General features: G+C 46.0%; 1 protein-coding gene across 1 annotated transcript in view; it reads left to right on the top strand.

Moving 5' to 3' along the window:
* ONECUT2 (one cut homeobox 2) overlaps positions 1-21,960 on the top strand; it is a 43,956-nt gene extending 21,996 nt beyond the window's left edge. The window contains exon 2 of the mRNA XM_049782167.1: positions 19,221-21,960. Within this exon, the coding sequence (XP_049638124.1) occupies positions 19,221-19,507 (287 nt within the window). The 3' untranslated portion in view covers positions 19,508-21,960. The remainder of the gene's footprint in view (positions 1-19,220) is intronic.
* The last annotated feature ends 854 nt before the right edge of the window (positions 21,961-22,814 follow it).

The raw sequence follows: 22,814 nt of genomic DNA, 5'->3' as shown, positions 1-22,814 counted from the left end.
CTCTCAGATCCTTTCCTGACTCCAAATTACTCCCAGGCATTAATTGTCTTAGTGGTTTCCTGGCCACATTATTTTATATTCATTAGTGTTTTCATGAAAAATTATAACACTAATTAGAACGGCTTCCAGTTAATTCACTGGGTGATTCATTACTCTTTCCCCTCTTGGTGTTCTGCATGTGGTCATCCTGGAGAAAGCAGCCAAGGGGTAATTGCAGCTCTGTTCCCTGAGTGATCATCTAATGCCATTAGTTCTGATCCACAGGCATAGCTTGGGCAGCTATCATTTGGACTGTGACTGTTGGGGTCTGGTTACAGCTGCACCAGGTCCCTGGTCCATGGTGCTGCTGGAGGAGAGGGCAGCCTGAAATCAGGCCTGACCTCTGAGGACAGGGTAGAATAGATAATCTTGGAGAGAAAGAGGTAGAGACAAAGGGAAGCACATCCTATCCCTTCTATCTCTTCCCCAGCCTGGAACCAAGAATGTCCAGCAGAATCTGCCCTGAGAAAGGAGAAATGTTTTCTCCTGGTGCGGCTGCCAAATAGCCAAGACAAAGTGAAATGTAGAAACCCAGTTCTCTCTCCAAACCCTGCAGTCCAGTTCTTTTCACAGCATATTTGACTTCATACCTTGTGATGTCATACCAACCAAGCAGCCAGACAGAAGACACATTAAAAAAATAACAAGTGGGGCCCGGAGAGATAGCACAGTGGTGTTTGCCTTGCAAGCAGCCGATCCAGGACCAAAGGTGGTTGGTTCGAATCCCGGTGTCCCATATGGTCCCCCGTGCCTGCCAGGAGCTATTTCTGAGCAGACAGCCAGGAGTAACCCCTGAGCACTGCCGGGTGTGACCCAAAAACCAAAAAATAAATAACAAGTGTTGGAGGTAGAAAAATTGAAACCCTGGTACATGGATAGTGGGAAGAAGGAAAAATGAAACCTCTATACTGGAAAGAATTTACAACTGGTCCAAAGGGTAAAAGAAAGATGACCTAGGCAGGGTTAAAAAACAGGGGCTCAGATGCTTGCCTTGCATGCAGTTGACCCCAGTTTCCTCCCGGGCACCCTATACTCCTCAGCACTGCTTTGCAACTCTCCTAAAACCCAATCCAGTAACATTAGCACTTCTAGTGTTGCCTCAGGTCATTGAATCCAAAAGATATTTGCACACCTGTGATTATACTGATAATATTTTATAATAGTCAAAAAGATGGAAGTGATCCAAATGCTCGTCAAAGAGAGACTAAACAAAATATGGTATAGCTATGAAGCAGGACCTTACTCATCCTTGAAAAGAAAGGAAATTCCCAGACATACCATAACATGAATGCACCTTGAGAATTTTATGCTAGGCAAATACAGTCACCAAAAAAATACATACAGTGTGATTTTATTTATATGAGGTACATGCAATGGTTGGAGTTATTGGAAGAAAAAGTAGGAAGGTGGTTGCCAGATGTTGGGAGCAGGGATGTGCTAGGAGCTTTCAACGGGTCTAGAGTTTCCTGTTTGACCAGATACAGAAGCTCTGGAGACCGGCTGCACGTAATGTGTAGATACTTAATACTGCTGAAGTGAACGATTGAAACTGGGAAGCTGGTAACGTTTATTGTCTGTGAACTCTACCTCAAAATTTTTTCTATAAAGATTACAAATAGGGGACCTTGAAAGACTAGTACCGGGGTTAAGGCTTCTGCTAAGATTTCCTTTGATGGGGTTAAACTAATCTTGTTGTTATTTTGATTCTTGAACCATTTTAAACTTTCTTTTGGGAGGATTTTGGGCCACATCCAGTGGTGCTCAGGGATTACTCCTGACTCTGTGCTCAGGGGTCATTCCTGGCAGATTGAGGGGGCCATATGGGATGCTGGGGATCAAATCCAGGTCAGCCATGTGCAAGGCAAATGCCCTAGTCACTTTGCTATTTCTCCCATCCCTAATTTATACAATTTCTATTTATGTTCTCTTCCTTTTGATATTTTGGGTTTTTTTTTACTAGAGAGGTGATAGTTTTATATTGAATAATTGAGATAAATGTGTGGTTATTTCTTATCTATCCTCTGCCCTGACACATGAATGAGCTCCCCCATTTTCAACATAACTCAGTAAAGAGAGAGTTTTCCATTTACCAGGCAGAAAAACCTTTATTGGTACATCATAATGTCTTCAAACCACTGTCAGTGTTTGTTGTACAGTTTTTTTGCATTTGAATAAATGTATAATGTCTTGTATCTGCCATTATAATATCATACAGGATGGTTTTCCTGGACTAAAAATCTCTGCTGTTAACTGCTTCATCTCCTCAACCTGCTTCCTCTGGGCAGCCACTGGTCATTGTACTGTCTCTCAAGCTTTGTTTCTTCCAGGACATCATATTCTCTTTTGTTTGTTTTGGTTTGGTTTTGGGTCACACCCAACCTCGCTCAGGGGTTCCTCCTGGCTCTATGCTCAGAAATCGCTCCTGGCAGGCTCGGGGGACCATATGGGATGCCGATATTCGAACCGTCCTACTGCATGAAAGGCAAATGCCCTACCTCCATGCTATCTTTCCAGCCCCACAGAACATCTTCTTGTGGCAGCCATTGCATACTGGTTTCTTACACTTAGTGATTTAAATTTAAATTTTCTCCATGTCTTTTGAAGAATCTTTTGCTTTCAGTGATGAAGATCCTTTCCTCCTAGTCCACCATCTGGATATACCATAGACATCTCTTGCTTCTGAGTTTTTGGCAGTTATGAATAAACCTACTGTAAAAATTCATGTGCAAGTATAAATACATTTTCTGCTCTTTGGGGTAAATACCAAGGAGGGAAATTGTTGGCTTATATGAGCCTGTTTCATTTTGTAAGAAACTGCCTTGCTGTTTTTTAAAGTGCCTGAACCATTTTTTATTTCCACCAGTGAGGAGTGAGGAGGGTTCTTGTCGCTGTCTCATGCTCAACTGTTTCAGCTATTGATTGACCCTTTGAATGCATGTGTCATGGTATCTCAGGTTTGCTTTAATTTGCCTTTTCCTAGTGTCATAGTATGTCCTTTCAAGTGCATATCTGGCACTTTCACATCTTTTTTGGTGAGGTTTCTGTTTCGAGTCTTTCCCCTCATTTCTGTTTTGTTCTGTTTCTGTTCTGTTTGCTATTGTTGTTTTGAAGCTACTCCTGGCAGTGTCCAGGGTTCACTCCTGACATTGCCTGGTGGAAAGATTCTGGGGTATCTACATGCAAAGTCTGTGCTCAGACCACTGAGCTCTTGCCCCCAAATACTTTTATTTTATTTTTGTTTGGGGCCATGCTTGCCTTTGCTTAAGGCATCACTCCTTGTGGGGCTCCCTGCCTGCCTCATCTTAAAGCTAGGTTGTTATCTTATGGAATTTTAGGATTACCTTGTATGTTTCGAATAATATTTCTTTATCAGATTTGTCTTTTACAAATAGTTTATTTAGTCTGTGGCTTATTCTACCATTCTCTAATAGTGTTTGCAGAACAGATGCTGGATTTTGGTTTTAGCATTGTTTCATTTATTTTTAATTATTGTTTTGTCTTTTGTTTGTTTGAAGGCCACACCTGATGGTGCTCAATGCTTATTCCTGGCTCTATACCCAGGGATAACTTCTGGCAAATTTAGGGCACCAAGAGGGGTGCTGGAGGTCTAACCTGGGTGAGCCACATGTAAGGAAAGCACCCTACCCACTGTTCTATTTCTCCAACCCCAAGAACTTACATGTTGAGAACAGTGAGTTTACATGCCATGTGCATGAAATCTCTTTATTTCTGATTATTTCATTCACCAGAATATTGTTTTCCTCATAGTGATCTGATATGAATTGTTGTGTATTAATGTTCATTTTTAATTTTAATTTAAATGGTTTTTAATATATATTTTGGTTTTTGGCAGCACTCAGGGGTTCCTCCTGGCTCTACGCTCAGAAATCACTTCTGGCAGGCTCAGGGGACCATATGGGATGCCGGGATTCGAACCACTGTCCTTCTGCATGCAAGGCAAACACCCTTCCTCCATGCTATCTCTCTGACCCCAGTATTATATTTTTAATTTAAAATACCTTTTGTTCATTGTTGATATGTAGAAAAGGAATGATTTTTGAATTTTTTTCAACTTCCAATCTTAATCTATATCTTTGTTTGCTTTGAAGGTAAGAGTTTATTACTCCTGTCCATATTTCTTCTTCAGTAGAAAGGCACTTGCTATCATCAGTTCTTAGTTCCAGGAGATTTCAGTCCCTTTAGATTGTCTGCATAAATTATCACATTATATATGACCAAAGTGTTACAACTTCCTCCTCAGTCTCCTTAGATTCTATTTACTCTTTAAAATATTGGTTTGTTTTTGTTTTTGTTTTTTGTTTTTTTTTTGGTTTTTGGGCCACACCCGGCGATGCTCAGGGGTTACTCCTGGCTGTCTGCTCAGAAATAGCTCCTGGCAGGCATGGGGGACCATATGGGACACCGGGATTCGAACCAACCACCTTTGGTCCTGGATCGGCTGCTTGCAAGGCAAACGCCGCTGTGCTATCTCTCCAGGCCCGTTTTGTTTTTCTTAATATGATTTACAATACTGTCACTGGTAGAGACTCATGCACACAACAATTTTCCAACCCCACACCCTACCAGTGTCCACATCCCTCACCATTGTCTGACGATAAACTCCCTGAAGCTCCTCTCTCTGTCCTGATTCTTCATCACTAAGCTCAGTTCTATAGATCACTTCTCTGACTGTTGCTTGGGGCCATATATATTCTCTTACTATGTTTCTTTCTATCTCATGGAGTTCATTCTGTGTTTGTCCTACTCCTTATGCCCCACATCACTCAGCATGATTCTCTCCAGTTTCATCCATATAGTAGCAAATTGCATGGTTTTTGTCTTTTCACATGGCAGAGTAGAATTCCACTGTAAGTCAGACCATCTGGTCTTTGTCCTTCTTCTGGCTCATTTCACTTAACATGATCTCGTCTAATTCATCCAAGTTGCAGGGAAATGGAACATTTTATCATTCCCTTCAGCTGCATAGTATTCCAGGTATCACATCTATTGTTGGGACCTAAGTAGTTTCGTATCTTTAGCTATTGTGCTGTGATGAACAGTGGTGGGATGAGTATTTCTGTGCCCTGGGGGTAAATACCAAGAAGTGGAATCGCTAGGACATATGATAACTATTTGTACTTCTCTGAGAAACCTCCATGCTGTTTATCAAAGGGTTTGAACCAAGCAACATTCCTGCCAACAGTGTATGAGAGTTTCAATCCCACTAACATACATTGCTCCCAGTTTTATTTATTATGTGCCATTCTAAGTGGTGTCAGATATTTCATTGTCGTCACAATTTAGAGTCCCCTGTTAATAAGTGAGGATGAACATTGATCTTGTGTCTGTTGGCCATCCATATGTCATCTCTGTTCATTTTCTTCCCCCATTTTTTTTTTGTTTTTTTGGGTCACACCCGGCAGTGCTCAGGGGTTACTCCTGGCTCTATGCTCAGAAATTGCTCCTGGCTGGCTCAGGAGACCATATGGGACTCTGGGATACAAACCACTGACCTTCTGCATGAGAGGCAAATGCCTTACCTCCATGCTATATCTCCGGCCCCATTCTTTCCCCATTTTTAGATAGAGTTTATGGACATTTTTTTGGTTGGTATGGATCCTATGACTGCTTTATATATCTTGGATAGTTATCCTTTTTATGATATGTTGAATGATTTTATTCCTGCTGATTTGGTTATGCTTTAGTTTTAGCTTGTGTTTTTTTTATTTATTCAATTTTTTTTTTTTTTTTTGGTTTTTGGGCCACACCCGGCGATGCTCAGGGGTTACTCCTGGCTGTCTGCTCAGAAATAGCTCCTGGCAGGCTCGAACCAACCACCTTTGGTCCTGGATCGGCTGCTTGCAAGGCAAACACAACTGTGCTATCTCTCCGGGCCCTTAATTTTTGTTTGTTTGTTTGTTTGTTTGTTTTTGGGTCACACCCAGCAGCACTCAGGGGTTACTCCTGGCTCTACACTCAGAAATTGCTCCTGACAGGCTCGGAGGACCATATGGGATGCCGGGATTCGAACCACTGTCCTCCTGCATGCAAGGCAAATGCCTTACCTCCATGCTATCTCTCCGGCCCCCCTATTTATTTAATATTTTTATTTAAACCAATGTGATTTACAGTTATTCATTGTTGGATTATAGACATACAATGTTTCAGGACCTCACGACCAGTCTCATCCTCCCTCCACCAATGTTCCCAGAGTCCATCCCATGCACCATCCCCCGCTTCAGCCTGCTATCATAACAGGCACCTTTTAAAGTTTAATCTTGAGGTTGTTTTGTAAATAACAGGGTCTCATGATTTCATTGTTATTGGTTCTGGCTTGATTTTATAGTTCTGTCCTTTGTTAACACCAGTGCACCTGAGACCCCTTGGCCCCTGTTTCTTGTCTTTTCATATGTGTCTTTCTCCTCCTCCATTCAAGTTCTTTCCTTATCCTCACTGTATTCTGGGGTCTAGGATATTCTCCACAAATCCTTTTTATAGCTTGTATTTCTTTAACCATGTAGAAAATTTTTAGAGCAATAAAGCCCCACATATCTATTCTTGTTCTATTGTCTTTATCTGTTACTATTATTGTGTATTTTTAATAAGCTATTTCTGGTTTATAGATAAGAAATATCTTTTTCCTAATTTAAAATTTTATTATTAAAATTTTATTTCTTTTATTTTTCTTTTTTTTGGGGGGCCATACCCACTGTGCTCAGGGGTTACTCCTGGCTGTCTGCTCAGAAATAGTTCCTGGCAGGCACGGGGGACCATATGGGACACTGGGATTTGAACCAACCACCTTTGGTCCTGGATCGGCTGCTTGCAAGGCAAACGCCGCTGTGCTATCTCTCCGGGCCCTAAAAATTTATTTCTAATATCGCTTAAGTAACATGGTTCCAATAGTACTAACATTTATGGTCCTGAATAATGTCCTCCACCACCCCAAATTGCTCAAGACCCTCTACTAATGACTCAAGGTTACCTCTCAGTTACTTTATTCCTCCTTACGCCTTTTCCCAAACTAGTTGGTACCTAGGGTCAAGGGTTTGTCATTGTTTGCTACTGTCTGTTCCTGTGTTTTGTTTCTCTCTACACCCTACATGAGTAAGATAATTGATATTCCTCCTCCTTCGGATTGGATTGATTTCACTTAACATGATACCTTCTGGTTCTCTTCATATGGCTGCAAACTGCATGATTTCTTCCTTTCTTGCAGCTTAGTACTATTCTATTGTGTGTATACATACATTCACACACACACACACACACACACATAATCACAGCTTCTCTGTTGTTAGTTTATAGGGCCAAACCTAGAAGGACTTACTCCTAGTTCTACCCTCAGGAGTCACTTCTGGAGGTTCTTAGGGGACCATAGATGGTGTCAGGGATCGAACCCAAGTCTGCCACATACCCATTAGAACATCTCTCTAGGGGCCAGAGAGATAGCACGGAAATAAGGCGTTTGCCTTGCATGCAGAAGGATGGTGGTTCGAATCTGGCATCCCATATGGTCCCCCGAGCCTGCTGGGGCGATTTCTGTGCTTCGAGCCAGGAGTAGCCACTGAGTGCTGCTGGGTGTGACCCAAAAACAAAAACAAAAGAACATCTTTATAGCCTTTTGATCCACTCACATGCTTTCTCATGTTGGGTTTTTTCCTATTTTGGCTATTGGACTTAGCATTGCTATGCTGTACATAGGTGTGCATACATCTTTTAGGATGAGGTTTTCATGTTTCAGGGTAGATGCCAAGAGGCTGAATCACTGGATCATATGGGAGCTCTGACTTTTTTTTTTCTTTGAGTAATTTCTGTATTGTTTTCCATTGAGGCTGAAACAGATGATGTTCCCACCAGCTGTGAATGAGAAAGTTCCTGTTTTCACCATATATTTGTCAGCATTGATTGTATTTTTCATATAGGCCATTCTCACTGGTATGAGATGCTAAAAAAAAATAGTTAGCTTTTGAAATATTAAGTCTTACAAAATAAAACCTATATAGAGGGAGTGCATGAACTACACATAGAAGCTTAATGAGCAGTATGTGAATATTCAGCCTTTCAGAAGTCCTTCTTTGTTCCTGCCCTAGTCAAAAGATTCTTTCCCTAAATCCTAACTGAAAACTGTTCACCCACCTGCTCTCATATCAGCCTCTTGTCTTTGTTTTGTAGCTCTTGATGCTTATCTCTGGCCATGATAGTTTCCTTTCTTGGCTTTTTTTTTTTAATTTCATATAAAGACTCAATGAGTACTTCTGTGCCTGGCTTTTTTTCTTTAACAATATTTTCTCTAACCCGGTAGATTTCTCATTTTCTCACAAGGTATTTCCTCCATCTTGTCTCTTCTCTTATTTCTATTCCAAGTACTACTCTAGAGAGTTCTCTAAGCTTTCATCTCCATTGTATGTTGTTCCTGTTCCATAGAAGCCATCTTTCTCTCCCTCTCACTCTCTTATACTCTCTCTTTCAAAGTAAAAACAGGTTATACTGGAAGGTACTGAGGAAGCGGGGAGAGAGAATAAGAAGGAGGGAGAGTAGGGCTGGAGTGGTGGCATGGAGCAGTAAGGCATCTGCTTTGCTGGCCCTAACCTAGGACAGACTGCAGTTCAATCCCCAGGTATCCCATATGGTCCCCCAAGCCAGGAGCGATTTGTGGGCACATAGCCAGGAGTAACCCCTGAGTGTCACCGGGTGTGGGCCAAAACAAAACAAAAACAAAGAAGAAGGAGGAGAGAGAGAGAGAGAGAGAGAGAGAGAGAGAGAGAGAGAGAGAGAGAGAGAGAGAGAGAGAGAGAGAGAGAGAGAAAGGAGCTCAAAAGACAGAGAGCACAGGTGGAGAACTACACCAATCACCATGAAAGCATTAAATTCTACACCTTAAGAGGGAAGATGTGGGTGTGTTGCTTTGGTACCTGTACCCAGGCAACACATGTGCCAAGTCCGTCTCTTTTGCATCATCCAGAGACGACAATATGACTCTCTCTGTAAGATCCATCCAGATGCATTTGCTCTGGTTTTTACACGATGCCTTTTCCTGTCTTCATTGGTTTCCTTTTGTTCCATTTATACATCCTCTATGGGAAAGGGCCAGCCGGGTCTGCTATGGTGATGGAAAAGGCTGCATTTTCCTCTAAGCCTCTTCCTTAAATCTGTTTAGACGTGCATACATTGAGTCAGCAGTTGGTATCCCAAACTGGCTCCCTCCCTCTAAAAGCTCTCAGTCCTGTGGGCTTCATCCCTGCTTCTGTGCAGGCTAGTGACAGAGCAGACATCCAAGGCAAAGTCAGCAGGCCTCTAGGCCATGCCTGCCAGATGTCTCTTGCCCCTTGGCCTACCTGGCACAAACTTTGAAATTGCTGCTCCCAGGTCAGCATGGGTCTTTCACCCCATGTACCTCTTCCCCCTCAGCCCATGTTCGACCCAGTAGCTCCCTGAGCTACAATTCTCAGCTTATCCAGAGCAAGTGGGCAGCCCTTTGGCTGTTTCCAAAGCATCAGCCATTGGGGCAAGTCAGGTCAAAGCCTGGGCACTGTGGAGTCTGAGTGTCTGAGTAGCTGAAGGGGGAAGGCGGGTTCTCAGAAGCCCAGATTGTCAGTTTGGCTACTTTGACCTTTGAGTCCAGGTGCCCAAGAGGGGTAAAAAGAAAAGTGAGGTGCTCCCAGCTCTCCAGGCTGCCCATAGCCAGCATGAGCGGTGCTAGCAGTGCACAGAGGTGCCATGTGCAGCGGGAAAGAGCTCTCCACGCCTCTCTGGGGCCAGTGGAGCTCTTGGAATGACCATCTCTCAAAAGCCGAGTGAACAGAATCAGGTCTCATAGGCACATGGGAAAGAAAGGTCCCCCTAGATTTGAGGGGAGTAGCTCCGGGCTCTCAAGGCCCTGTCACTGCAAAGTGGGGCTCAGTGTGCCAGGTCACGTTCCTTCCTGGAGGCAGATTTAAAAGAAAGGACTGGGCACCCAGAGGGATAGTACCAGGGCTCAGGCACTTGCCTTACACATGGCTGACCCTGGTTCTATCCCTGGCACCTCCAAGGGTTGTGCAAGCCCCATCAAGAGTGATCCCCTAGGGGCCGGAGAGATAGCATGAAGGAGAGATAGCCTTGCATGCAGAATGATGGTGGTTCGAATCCCAGCATCCCATATGGTTCCCCCAAGTCTGCCAGGGGCGATTTCTGAGCGTAAAGCCAGGAGTAACCCCTGAGCACTTCCAGGTGTGACCAAAAAAAAAAAAAAAAAAAAAAAAAGAGTGATCCCTGGGCATAGAACTAGGAGTAAGCCCTGAACACTGCCAGGTATAGCCTCCATCCAAAATTAAAAAATGTCAATAAAATAAAGAGGGACTAGAGTGATAGGGTGTTTGGCTTGCACATGGCTGACTTGGATTTGATCCCCAGCAACACTTATGTTCCCCAAGTCTGCCAGGAGTGATTTCTGAGTGCAAAGTCAGGAGTAACCCCTGAGCACCACCAGATGGCCTAAAAATCTAAAAAAATAAAAAATTAATAAAGATAAATAAAGATAGTGGACTCCACTTGGAACACTGGTGGAAAGAAGCTGACTCTGGTGGTAGAACCTGTACTGGAACACTTGTGTATCTACATCTCCACTTTGAATAACTTTGTAAATCATGGGGCTTTAATAAAATACAATTAAATTTAAAATTAAGAAAGGATTGGGCCCCTGGGGAGCATGAATGGAGCCTAGACTGGGTGGGCTGCATGGAGCAGGGTCAGAATAGTCTGCCCCTGGAACCTCTAGCCTTGGACACTGATCAGGGGTCACTGGCTCTAGGAGGGTCTGGCTGGGACTATAGGGCATGCACTGAATGTGTCTGCTCTAGGCTCCATCCCTAGTTTCCCTGCCCCAGCCCACCCCCAAAACCATCTTGAAAGTCCTGTTGTTCCAGGGGCAGGTGGTTTTGCCAGTGGGCCCATGAGCATGTGCTCTTAGAAACCTGCTTCTCCCCTTAGAAACCTGCTTCTCGGGGTGCCAAGATCTGGTTTTGCTCATGGAATTTCCAAAGGAGATACAGGCAGGAAACATGTCCCCAGTCAGGTACAGAGGCATGACAGGCAGGGATGGTCCAGGTCCTGCAGGAGGGACAGCTGAGGGCACCATGGGGTTGGAGAGAGCAGTACCCTGTGTGGGAGCTGCATTCCCAAGTGTGAATCTCCCCTGTACCCCACTTCCAAAGATGCCACATCCAAGGTCAAATCCTAATACAAACTTGGTTCCTGCAGGAGCTAAGTGTGGGGGCTGCCTTCTCACTGACCATAAGGAGCATGGGGAGGTCCCTATGCTACCCAGCAACTCAAGGAAAGCCAAGGAAGGATATAGGAGGAGCAGAGTGGAACTTGTGGGAAGGGGATGCCCCTGGCATGACTTCTGGGCTCCTTCACGCTGCAGGCAGCTCTGGTTCCTCTACTCTTCCTTTCCCCTCTTTCCTCCTTGTTCCCACACACCCCCATGTCCACACCAGACCGCTTCTTCTGATGAGCAGTGGCTCATCAGACACGCAGGTGGTGCAGCCCCAAGAGCCTGTGAGCTTCCAAGGTCATGTGCCAAATAGCTGAGAGGTTTCTCGGGCTGGGCCAGCCCACAGTCCTGGTCAGAGGCAGCAGAAGGAAGGAGGAGCCCAGTCCATTTGCTTATCCCACTGGCAGGCCCACCCTTGGCCTCCTAATTGTCTGTGGATTGAGACACTGCCACTGCCACCGCCCCTCTAGGCCCCCAGGAGAGCCAGTTCCCAGCCCAGAGACAAGATTTTGGTGCCCTGTCTGCTCAGGGAGAGGGAGAGGTCAGCTCTAAGGACCAAACTCACAGAAACAGGGACCTTGGAGGATCTGACTAGGCAGCACAGCCCTCAAAACTGTCATCTGCAAAGGCTGCAGACGACATGCAGCAGATGGCAACATGCAAAGCGCTCGTCTCCTCTGGCTGCCCAACCCCACCCATGGGGTCACTGTTTTTTGTTTTTTTTTCAAACTAGGTACTCCAACATCACCCCAGCCTCTGGGTTATCCACTTGGCTGAGGGTCACACTCCTAGCTTTACACAGGACCCCTGGCCTAGGCAGCCAGGCTCAAATGGGGGACACGTTCCCCCACACTTGGAGGGGAATCAGTGAGCTGACCAGTGTGCCCCCCCCCATCATGACCTTCCTTCCCCCACCATTCCCTGGCGGATCATGCTGCACTGTTCAGGGAAAGTATTTACTGCTGCGGGGAAAGCAGAGATGTGCATTATTTATCACGGGCTAACAATACCATCCTGCGTGGAATGTACTTGGACATAAATTAGTGATGGGAGGGAACACGGGTCGTCCAGAACCTCTTAGGATCTCTGACACATCTGTGAAGACGCAAGATTGGAAAGGACCAGACAGCATCTCTCAGTGAACACACCCACCGAAAACATCATTAACCTTGTTTGCCTTTAGACCTCCGAGCTGATCAGCTACTAAAGCTGGGGGCAAATCCTGAGAAATCCAACCAGGTCACCACTTCCAGCTGAGGCTCCTTGCTGTCCTCAGTGCTCAGCTGTGCTCAGGGGCACCCAAAGGAGAGGAGCTACAGAACTTTGTGGGGGGGGTGGGGGATAGGAAAGGAAGAAAATCAGGAGTTTTTGCAGTCCCCTTTGGGGCAAGTGGCCCCACTTTCCCGGCAGCTGGGTACTTTTTGCCTCTGTTCTCACAGCCCATTCTGGGGTCTCTTATCCTGCCTGCTAAGGACAGAGGGACTGTGCTGTCTTTGGATTAATGGAGGGCTTTGGATCTCTCTGGTGAGTGCTCAGGAGAGGCCTTCGTGTTGTTGGGAATTGAACCTAGGTCGAGCTTGAAAGCCAGCGCCCTCCTGGCCGATTTTAAAGGAGTCTTTGTCCAGGGGACAGTTCATCGATTAGGATTTAAGCCTTGCACCCTATTAATCTCAGGCAGGAGGGGACCCTCAGGGAAATGGGAGCTGCAGTGAGTGGGGACAGCCCTTCCAGGGTCTCCCCAGATGGTCTCTGCCCATTTGGGATTAAGGGGACCCTGCTGAAATTCAGCCTTCTCTGACACTGACTGACATCAGGGTTTTGTCCACAGAGTGGGAAATCGCCTTTTGCAGGACTCCTTCACTCTGAGACTCTGCCAGGGTTTTACTGTGGTGAGGCAGGGACTGTGTGGCCAAGAGGTTGGCACAGAGATTGGTACAGCCCCTTCCCCAGGTCTCTGCAGGCAGGATGCAGGGTGCAGGGTGCTGGACCAGAAAGAACAGGGCCAAGAATGGAGAGAAAGGAGAGTATTGGTGAAGGAGATGGCTCACTGGGCTCTGAGCACAAACGGGGCCAACTCCTGAGCCCAGAGACCAGGACAGCCCTTTAAGCACTACTGGGTTTGGACCCAAAACCAGAATGAAAGAGTGGGATGGAGAGTAGAGAAGGGGTATGGCAGTTTAGTTTAAGCTGTTAGACCAGAGCAGTGGCTCAGATCCTGAGAGCATACCTCACCCTCTCAGGCACAGACCCCTGTTGTCTGCCCAGGTCACTCCCTGTGGGGTGACCCCACCAGCTGAAGACTCCAACTCTGATGTATCCCATCTAGGGAAAAGAGGCTCCTGAGTCCGTGCCCCAAAAGACAGGGGTCTGCCCTACACCAGGCTCAGAAGCAGAGGGTACCTGGACCTTAGCCGCCAGCTGTGATCCTCCAGCTTCCCAGTCTGGTAGCAGAAAGGAGCAGGACAGTGGCACTAGGACAGGATCAGCCTTGTATGAGGGGACAGTTATCTGGAGAGGCCCTCAGGCCTTAATCCCAGAGATATATGGTTGGTTGCCCCGTACCAGAGGGGTTGGAGACAATACTGTATTACTAAGCTAGAACTGAACTTTAGGGGGTCAGATCAGTTTGAATTTACTGAACTAGATGGTTCAGCACTTCTGGGAGACAGTCTTCTGGGGGAATTTCCTAAGCCAGGTCTGAACTTCTGGGGGCACTTTTGCACTTCTGAGGAGGGGCATCATACTGGGCCTCACCGCTTACTGGCAAAAGTAGAGTCATGACCTGTAGCAGGTCAGCCCCTGAAGAGGTTGACTGATGGTGGGATGGAGAATGAGGCCCTTTTCTTCCAGCTCGGAGCACGCGTCTGCCACCCTGTCTAGCCCACAGTTCTGAAGTGAAATGGCGGGTAAACAGCTCGCAGACAATCAGGCTCGTGGAAATATTTGCTTTATTCGGATGGACAAAACTGAAGTCCAGAGACTCAGATTCAGTTCCAGCCAGCAAAAAGCTCCCGGCCTTCCACAGACTCCTGTTTTTTTTTTTGTTTTTTTTTTTTTTTTTTGGTTTTTTGGGCCACACCCGGCAGTGCTCAGGGGTTTCTCCTGGCTGTCTGCTCAGAATAGCTCCTGGCAGGCACGGGGGACTATATGGGACACCGGGATTTGAACCAACCACCTTTGGTCCTGGATCGGCTGCTTGCAAGGCAAATGCCGCTGTACTATCTCTCCGGGCCCTCCTGTTTTTATACTCCAGAATCAGGTCCCACCCAATGGTGGGATCAGATACCAACCAATGGTGAAAGCAGAATCAGATCCTACCCTAGGGTGGGGGCAGAATGCCAGGTCACACCCTAGGGTATGGCACAATCACCTAATCAATTTAGGGTGAGCAACATAGTAATCCCCCAAAATATTTACATACACAACAGTGACCCAGTGCTCAGAGCCTACAGGCACCCACAGCAGCCTGATTACCCAGCAATGGAATGGAAAGTAGAAAGGGGGATTGGGGGATGTCTGGTGCCCAGATCCCTGGGGGGAGGGCATTAGCCTCAGAGATGACTTTGTCCCATTTCAGAGGCTGGGGAGGACATGGGAAGGGGCTGTAGCGCTGTCAGAGGAAGGACCATGTGTCATTTCCAGACCTCAGAAGGTCTTGGAACTTGGCCTGAGAGCTCCTCTTAGTAAGTCACCCCCAGGACCTCCTGAGCTTTCAGGCTTTGTCTCCCCAGGCCCCCTGCATATCTTGGACAGGAAGAGATGGCTCTGTCTGCCTGCCTGCTGGGCCCAGGTTCCCAGCACCCAACCACGGCTGTCTTTGCTCCTGGCAGAGGAGAAATAGCAGGTTAGTGGCCTATAGCGCAGGGCCAGTTTCACATCTTTAGGGCTTCCTGGTGCCACTGAGACCTGGAGAGCCGCATCCACACTGCCCTGGCTGGGTCCCTACCACATGCTCCTGGGTCATGAGGAGTCCCTGGCATTTTCCAAGCTGTTTAGAAATGGGGAACTGACTAGCCCTCCTAACCCCCAACCACTTACACAGTGCCTTTGGGAATAGCTGAATCGCACCTGACTTCTGAGAATTCTGAGCTTCGAAGGCTGCCGGGCTTCCAGGCACCCTTTGATCTACCTTAGCCTTTGAAAGCAGACATTTTCCCACTTGTTTTTCTTTTCCTTCAGCTCCTGCCCAGCTGCTGTGTGCTTAAGAATCATGGGGCCAAATGCTGTGAGCATTTTATGAATCTCGATAACTGCTGAGGGCAGAGAGTGTGCAAAGCAATGAAGTAAATACCTTATCACCAAAAAAGAACAAGGGTGGGATAGGGTGAGGTGGCTGATGCCAGCTCTGGGGACTCTGGCAGCTCATGCATCCCTCCCCCCACACCCATCATTTAGCTTGTGCATTGAGAGACTCCAGACTATTGCTCTGAAGTGTGCTGGTGTGGAATCCAGGGTCTCTGAATGCCATTGGGAAGGGAGAGGCAAGTCTATTGATCTGTTCTTTCTCTACAGTTTGCTGAACACTGAGCCTTTAGCATTTTTCTCTTCAAGTGTGTTTGTATGAGAGAGAGCGAGAAAGACAGAGAGAAACCAAATACCATCTCAGATGACTTTTTTGTGCCCGCCCCAACTGCCCGATATTCTGATCGAAGCACAAGGAGGCATTAGCTGAAAAACAAACCCATGGAGGGATGAAAATTGAGGGCTGGGTCAGGGACGGAGCCCCCTAGGCAGTAGAACATGTTTGCATGCAAATATACAGGATGCCTCGTTTTTTTCCTGGCACCACACATTCCCCTGAGCACTGCCAGGGATGGTCCCCAACCCAAAAAGAAGCAAAAATGGAAAGCTAGACAGTGAATGCGAAGGAACACAAAATAACAGAGGACCTCAAGCAAGATTGTAAAGGTCCGACTCTCATTTTCTTCAGAGATAATTAGCAGATCCCAAATATAGTCTGCTAATCCCCCAAATACAGGCATTAGGTTCCTGGGGCTGTTCACAAACAGTCTGGAAGCTTGGAGTGTATATTTGTGCATGTGTGTATATGTGTTAATGTGTGAAATATATATGGGGGGGAGTGGTGCTCAGCACATATTCCCTGTGTCCTTGAAAGGCCCATATTCCAGAATTCTGCCCTAGAATCTCTGGAGGTGAGTATCTACAGGTCCCTGCTCAGAGATCCCTTCCTTGCCAGAGACCTTCTAGACATTTAGACAGAGAAAGACAAAAGACCTGGCTCTGCAGCCAACTTGACTGTGACACACAATCACATAGTCCTCATCCCTGGTCTATTTGTCATTTCATTGTTTTTTCCACAGGGGCCACACCTAGCAGGGTGCTAAGGACACAGGGCAACACCCAGTGGTACTAGGGTTGAGGAGAGACCAGGCCATACCTGGCCATAGGAGCGATCAGCCTAGGCCCCCGACCCTATTGATGTGTGAAGAGGAAAACGGTTTTGCCTGTGTGCTTGTCTCAGGGCCCCTAGAACCTTTTCAGGGCTTAGCTTTGCCCCACTGTATGGACAGGCATGAGGGGGCATAGAACAGGCATGGGACAGACTGGGGTAGGTCTGGGACAGGTATGAGATTGGTATGACACAGGCATGAGTGAGCATGAGATAGGCATAAGCAGGCATGGTGCTGCTGAGGCCCCCAAATCTTGGCGGTGATTCTGCTTTCTAGGGGTTTCTAGGCACATCTGGCTCCAGAGCCTCCTTTCCCATCAGGGATCAGGGTCCTCCACTGAAACAATATAAGTCAGAGGGACAGTCAAGAGCAACTTTGAGCCACAAAGTTCCCTGCTTCAGCCTGACCAGGGAGCCTGTGAAAAATTCAGGTTCTCAGACTCTTCCAAACCACCCTCTTCTCCCAGGCACCTTCTCAAGCTCCAGAGATGGGCCCCAAAGTAAGGAATAGTGAGGAAAGAAGGTCTAAAAACCAGGTGATGGGGGCTGGAGAGATAGAATAGCTTACCTTGCTTGCACAAAGCCAACCCTGGAGTCTCATATGGTCCCGTGAGCACCATCAAGAATCCTGAGTGCAAAGCCAGGAGTAACCCCTTAGCACTGCTGGATGTGCCCTCCTGCCCCCCCAAAAAAAAAACTAAATAAATGAAAACCAAGCCATGGAAACAAAGGATCAGCAGAAAATAAAATATTTGCTGGACAACATTAGATCATCTTCTTTCTGAGCTGCTGATGCCAGAGGGACATACTCCCTCCACTAAGAAAGCCCACTCCTCCTAAAAGAATGAATTTTCCATGGAAACAAACTAGGGACAGGTGGGTGTGCGTTTAATTTTTAGAGGGGGTAGATTCACTTTTTTCAAATGAGAGGAGGAAAGGTCAGGAAGAATTTCCCCTGGTTTATAACAGCTCACCCTGCCCCAGTTTTCTTTTATTCTTTTGTTTGTTTGTTTGGGGGGGGGTCCCCGTGGGAGTGCTCAGGGAGAACTCCTGGCTCTGCACTCAGAAATCACTTCTGGCAGGCTCAGGGAATCATACCCCAGATGCCTGCAATAGAACCCAGGTGGTCTGTGTTAAGGTATATGACCTACTCACTGTGCTATTGCTCTAGTCCCCAGTTTTTTCTTAAACAGCTCTCCCCTTTCCTGGTCTGTGATGGACTCACCAGTTACTGATTCCAGGAGTGGTTCTTTGGGACAGGGAGACTTGGTGCTGGGTGTGGGCTTTTGTCATGCCGCTCTTGTGAGTGTTGGTCTGTAGGGCACACAGCCTTGGTGCCATATTCTTGCACACTGGGACACTTCCTGAACAGTGAACCTATAAGAAATTCTGGGTCTCAGGGCACCAAAGGGGAACTTCCTGGCCAGGCCAAAGGAAAGTATGAGAATACATGCAGCCTGTACCTGGAGCTACTGGCCCAGCAGACTTGGTCAATGAGCTGGAGCCCTGTCTGAGAGGAAGGCTTGGTCCTGGTTGTCCCCAGCTTTGCTGTCTACAGATACTGAAGGCCCCTGGGTCAGGGATTCCTTGTAATGACATTTGCATGTGTTTTCATGGACAGTCTATGAGTTATATGCACTAGATTATTTAACCTTGTAAAAATGTCTTCCTGCCATCTCCTGAAGCAGGGACTGTATAGATACCAGTGAACACATATGGGGCCCCAGACACCAGTTATTGTAACCTTCAGTGATTCTGTACCTTCAGCCCTGCCCTTTTTTGTTTTGGGGTCACAGCTAGTGGGGCTCAAGAAACCATGCAGTGCTAGGAAATGAATCTAGCCCACTATACACACATGCATTGTGTCTACTCTGCCCATTGAACCATCTGTCCATCCTTCAGCCCTCATCTTGTATTGATATCACCTCAGATTGGTAAGATTAGATGCCTATTTTATTTAAAAAAAAAGTTCAAATTCTATAAAGGAATTTGGATCAAAATGAGATCATCCCTCTGTCACATCTGATTCCATTCTCTTCCGAATCCTTCCAAGTCCCACAGGCAGAAGCTTTGATTTTGAAGTATCACACACCTTTTCCATTTGATTCCAGAAAGCAATTTCAGCTCTGCTGAAGACAAAGCAATTCTAGAAGGTGAATATTAAAAAAAAAAAAAAAACTCACCAAACTCCCCTGGAGTCTCCCCCAGGAATCCACTTGGAAAGACCCTGATTTCAGAGAAACAGTCTCTTAAGAGCATGGGTGTGGTGAAGTGTGGAAAGAGGGAAGTCCCTCGTATACTAGCAGAGCAGAACAACCCATCTCCCCTCCTGTCCAGGAGGTTTTCATCACCAGCGATGAACTGGGCAGGCAGGTTATTGACAAGCAGGCGGTTTGCACAGTAAAGCTTAACAGTTTAACATCCCTTTATATAGACTCCGTCCATGTGTCCAATGGATCACAGTCTAGGAGTGATCATTCACTGATTCTCCTTCTCTTTCTCTTTCTTTTCCAGCATGCAAACGCAAAGAGCAAGAACCAAATAAAGACAGGAACAATTCCCAGAAGAAATCCCGCCTGGTGTTCACTGACCTCCAGCGCCGAACACTCTTTGCCATCTTCAAGGAGAACAAGCGCCCGTCCAAAGAGATGCAAATAACCATTTCCCAGCAGCTGGGCCTGGAGCTCACCACGGTCAGCAACTTCTTCATGAATGCTCGGCGCCGCAGCTTGGAGAAGTGGCAAGATGACCTCAGCACGGGGGGCTCCTCGTCCACCTCCAGTACGTGTACCAAAGCATGACAGGTGGACTCTCGATGGCACACGCGGCACCTCCAAACACAGGTGGCAGGTACCAGAAGGAAACACCAAGGGATAGCGACGCCGGATGCCGAGCTGGGGCCCTTCACTGGTGATCTGAAAGCACAATTCTCTTGAAAAGAAACTTCTAGCTGTAATCATAGGCCAGGTGTTCTTGTTTTCTTTTTCAATGGCTATGGAGTCCAAGTGCAAGCTGAAAAACAAAACCAAAAACGCATCTCTTTGAACTGGACATTGTCCTCTGAGCATGCTAAGCAGCCAGAAACCCAAATGGGGCATTCGTGGAGCAAGTTCACTGCAGCGTCAAGTCAGCCAAGCGGTGTCCGCAGTCTCATCTCGAGTCCTTCACAAGTAACAGTGGGAAATTGGGCCCCATCTAAGGACATGAGTTGGGCTTCCAAGATGCTACACTAGAGAAGAATCTAGCAACAAGAATGACCTTGTTTGCTTTCCAAGTGCTTAGCCTCATGATTCCACAGTACATCCAAATTCACAGCCATAACATTGAAAACATCTGAATGATAATTACTGAGCACAAGTTTCAATATGGGAATTTTTTAAAAATCCAAGGACCTGGTTTTCCAACTCAGGCATCTTTTCATTGAATGGTTTTGAAAGTTTTAAGTTGATCCAGTTTACAATGTGTTTTTTTTTTCTTTTCCTTACCTCCTGAAAAATCTCATGTGGTCTTGGATCCATCCAAAAAAAAAAAAATCAGTTCCCTTGAGCTCAAAGTATCAAGCACAACAAAGAAAAACAGAGCAAGGAAGGAAGGTTCTGGATTTACCAATTCTGGATTTTCAAGACTCCGATTGTGAAGTCATTAGGGAATTATTGGGAATATGGCTTCAAGCACATTTTGCAGTTTGCTACAAATTGTTTGTACATAATACAGATGCACACTCAGGAGGCCAATTTAACTGTTACGGTACATAGAGCAAATGCAGCATTTTAAAGATCTAGATTTTTTTAGGTCATTAATGTATCCTTCTTGGTTATCAGTCACCTGGTTTCTTCTCTCATGCATTAGGACCACCATGTATTTCATTCTCACTCTTTGAGTTTGAGGTTCTTCCCATCCCCATCACATTGGTTAGGGACATTTTGTGAGGAAAATGATGAATTACTAAAACAACTCAAACCACTCTACATGTTACTCATGATTGCCATCTCTTCCATTGTTGAGTCATCCTCATAAAACCACTGGCTAAATCTGGAGAAAACACAGCACACCAAAGAAGCAGAATACTGCAAACCAAAGACACTTAGTACTTGCCATTTTCTAGCATTACTGTGATTACCTTTAGAAATCAGAAAGAAACCTTCTGCAACTCCAAATGGCAATTCAGCTCTTGCATTTGGCTTACCATCTGGCTGAGCAGACTGGCCACGCCAACGACAGTAGCCAAAGCCACCGAGGGAGAGGCTCCACGAAGCCAGCTCTGGTCCCTGGCTGCCACCTTCCCACAACAGGCAGAAGAGCACCCACAGAACTCTGGGAGATTGCGAAGGCCACCATGTGCATATTTACCAGTGAATGGCCCCACACGGGCACCTTGGGGGTGTTCCAAGCAAGCCAAACGCTGCGATGACTCTTTACAGACACTTGAGACTGACATTTTTTTATGAATTACTAATCGAAACCAAAGAGAAATTTTCTGCACCTACTTCTGCAACAAAGCAATTGTCCCATTAAAAAATGAATCCGTAAATGAATTCCTAAGTCAACGAGAACCACTACCACCGGCAAGAAGAAGGAAAACAGAAAACAAAACTAATCCAAACACGAGAACAACGAGACGCACTGTGTTCAGACAGATCTCTTGGGACATTTTTTGGAAGCAGATTTTAAAGAAAGGGTTGAGACAAAAGAATAGGAATAAGGAAGAGCCTCCATGGCAGCTGCTTCATTGGATGACTCCCGCTGTAATCTTAAAGATTGTCTTTAATTTGTGCCTATGCAGTTTTTTCAAAGAACACGGAACAGAGCAACAGAAACCTCAACAGCTACAATACCAAAGATGAGGATTTCTCACACCTTTTGTTTCAGTTCATTATCTCCTTTTGCCTGGCTAAAATCCTAATAGCGCCATTGATCAGTGTGAAGGTAATCAATTTTGTTTCTCAGCAACACGAGGAAAAAGGGTCATTTAACTTGATTTTTATTGTTTCCCTTTAATTTTGCTTTATGGCTTCTCCACCCCAACTTGGAATCCCTCAAAAGGTTCCATGAACTCCAAGTTTAAGACATTTGGATACTGAATGGTGATATTTGGCAGAACATGGGAAATACTCCTGTCACTTGAACATTCTTGGTCCTTAGACTCAGTTCTTTCTATGTTCAGAGTCTCACATCAGGGGAGGGCAGGGGAGGGAGTGAGGATCAGGGGTAGCGGTCTTGGGGACACATTCTCTCTCCGAGCCACAAAACCAAAGAGTTTATATAGAGGAATTGATAGCCTTGTCTTCGTGTGATTGTTCCATCCAAACAGGGCATCATGAGTGAATAGGGAGACATGTGTAAAAAGGATTGCCAGTTTCTACTTTTCTATTAGCTTTTTAAAAATCAGCTGTAGAGTTGCATTTCTAAAGAAAGAGAGATATATATAATATATGAACACATATAAAGATTCAGCTTGACATTGGTGATAATCCAAAATGATTGCTATCCAAATCCATGTCTTCTTGTTTTTGTCAAGTGCTTCTTCTTCTACTCTTTTTGTTTGTTTTTGGCTAAGTGTGTATTGAGAACTTTTCTCATTTCTCATGCCATCACCACACTCATTTGCTGCCAGGCATCACTAGGAGTTCAAATTTCTGTGGACATTCCCAGGAAAGATGGACAGCCATGCCCAAGGCTTTCCAAATCATTGAACCAGTTGATGAATGACACCATGGCTTAAATGAGTTTCATTTGTGTTTGGAATCATGTCTTGTCTATGCCCCAGCAAGGATGTAGGTGGTGAGTGCAGGGCTAGCTGCCCAGACCAGAGCTTGGCTTCCAGAAGTGCTGGGAAGGTGCTCTGGGCCCTGCCCACAGATGATAATGGTGGAAATGGGACCAACTCTGCTCTCCAGAAATGTCCCTGCCCCACCACACACACAGGTGTTCTGGATCCCCTTCAGGGAGTAGCCCCACCAAAGGCACTTCTCTCTGAGGTGGTCCAGCTCCTGTTCTCATGGGTGAGCAGGTTTCCTCAGGGTTCTAATTACCAATGCTTAAAGATAAGTGTGGTGAGTTAGTGGTGTCAGGGAGAGTGGTCAGGGATGGTGTGGAATCCTAGTCCTG

Source organism: Suncus etruscus, chromosome 10, assembly GCF_024139225.1.
Source record: "Suncus etruscus isolate mSunEtr1 chromosome 10, mSunEtr1.pri.cur, whole genome shotgun sequence".
Lineage (NCBI taxonomy): Eukaryota > Metazoa > Chordata > Mammalia > Eulipotyphla > Soricidae > Suncus > Suncus etruscus.
This window is presented reverse-complemented; position numbering and strand designations above follow the sequence as displayed.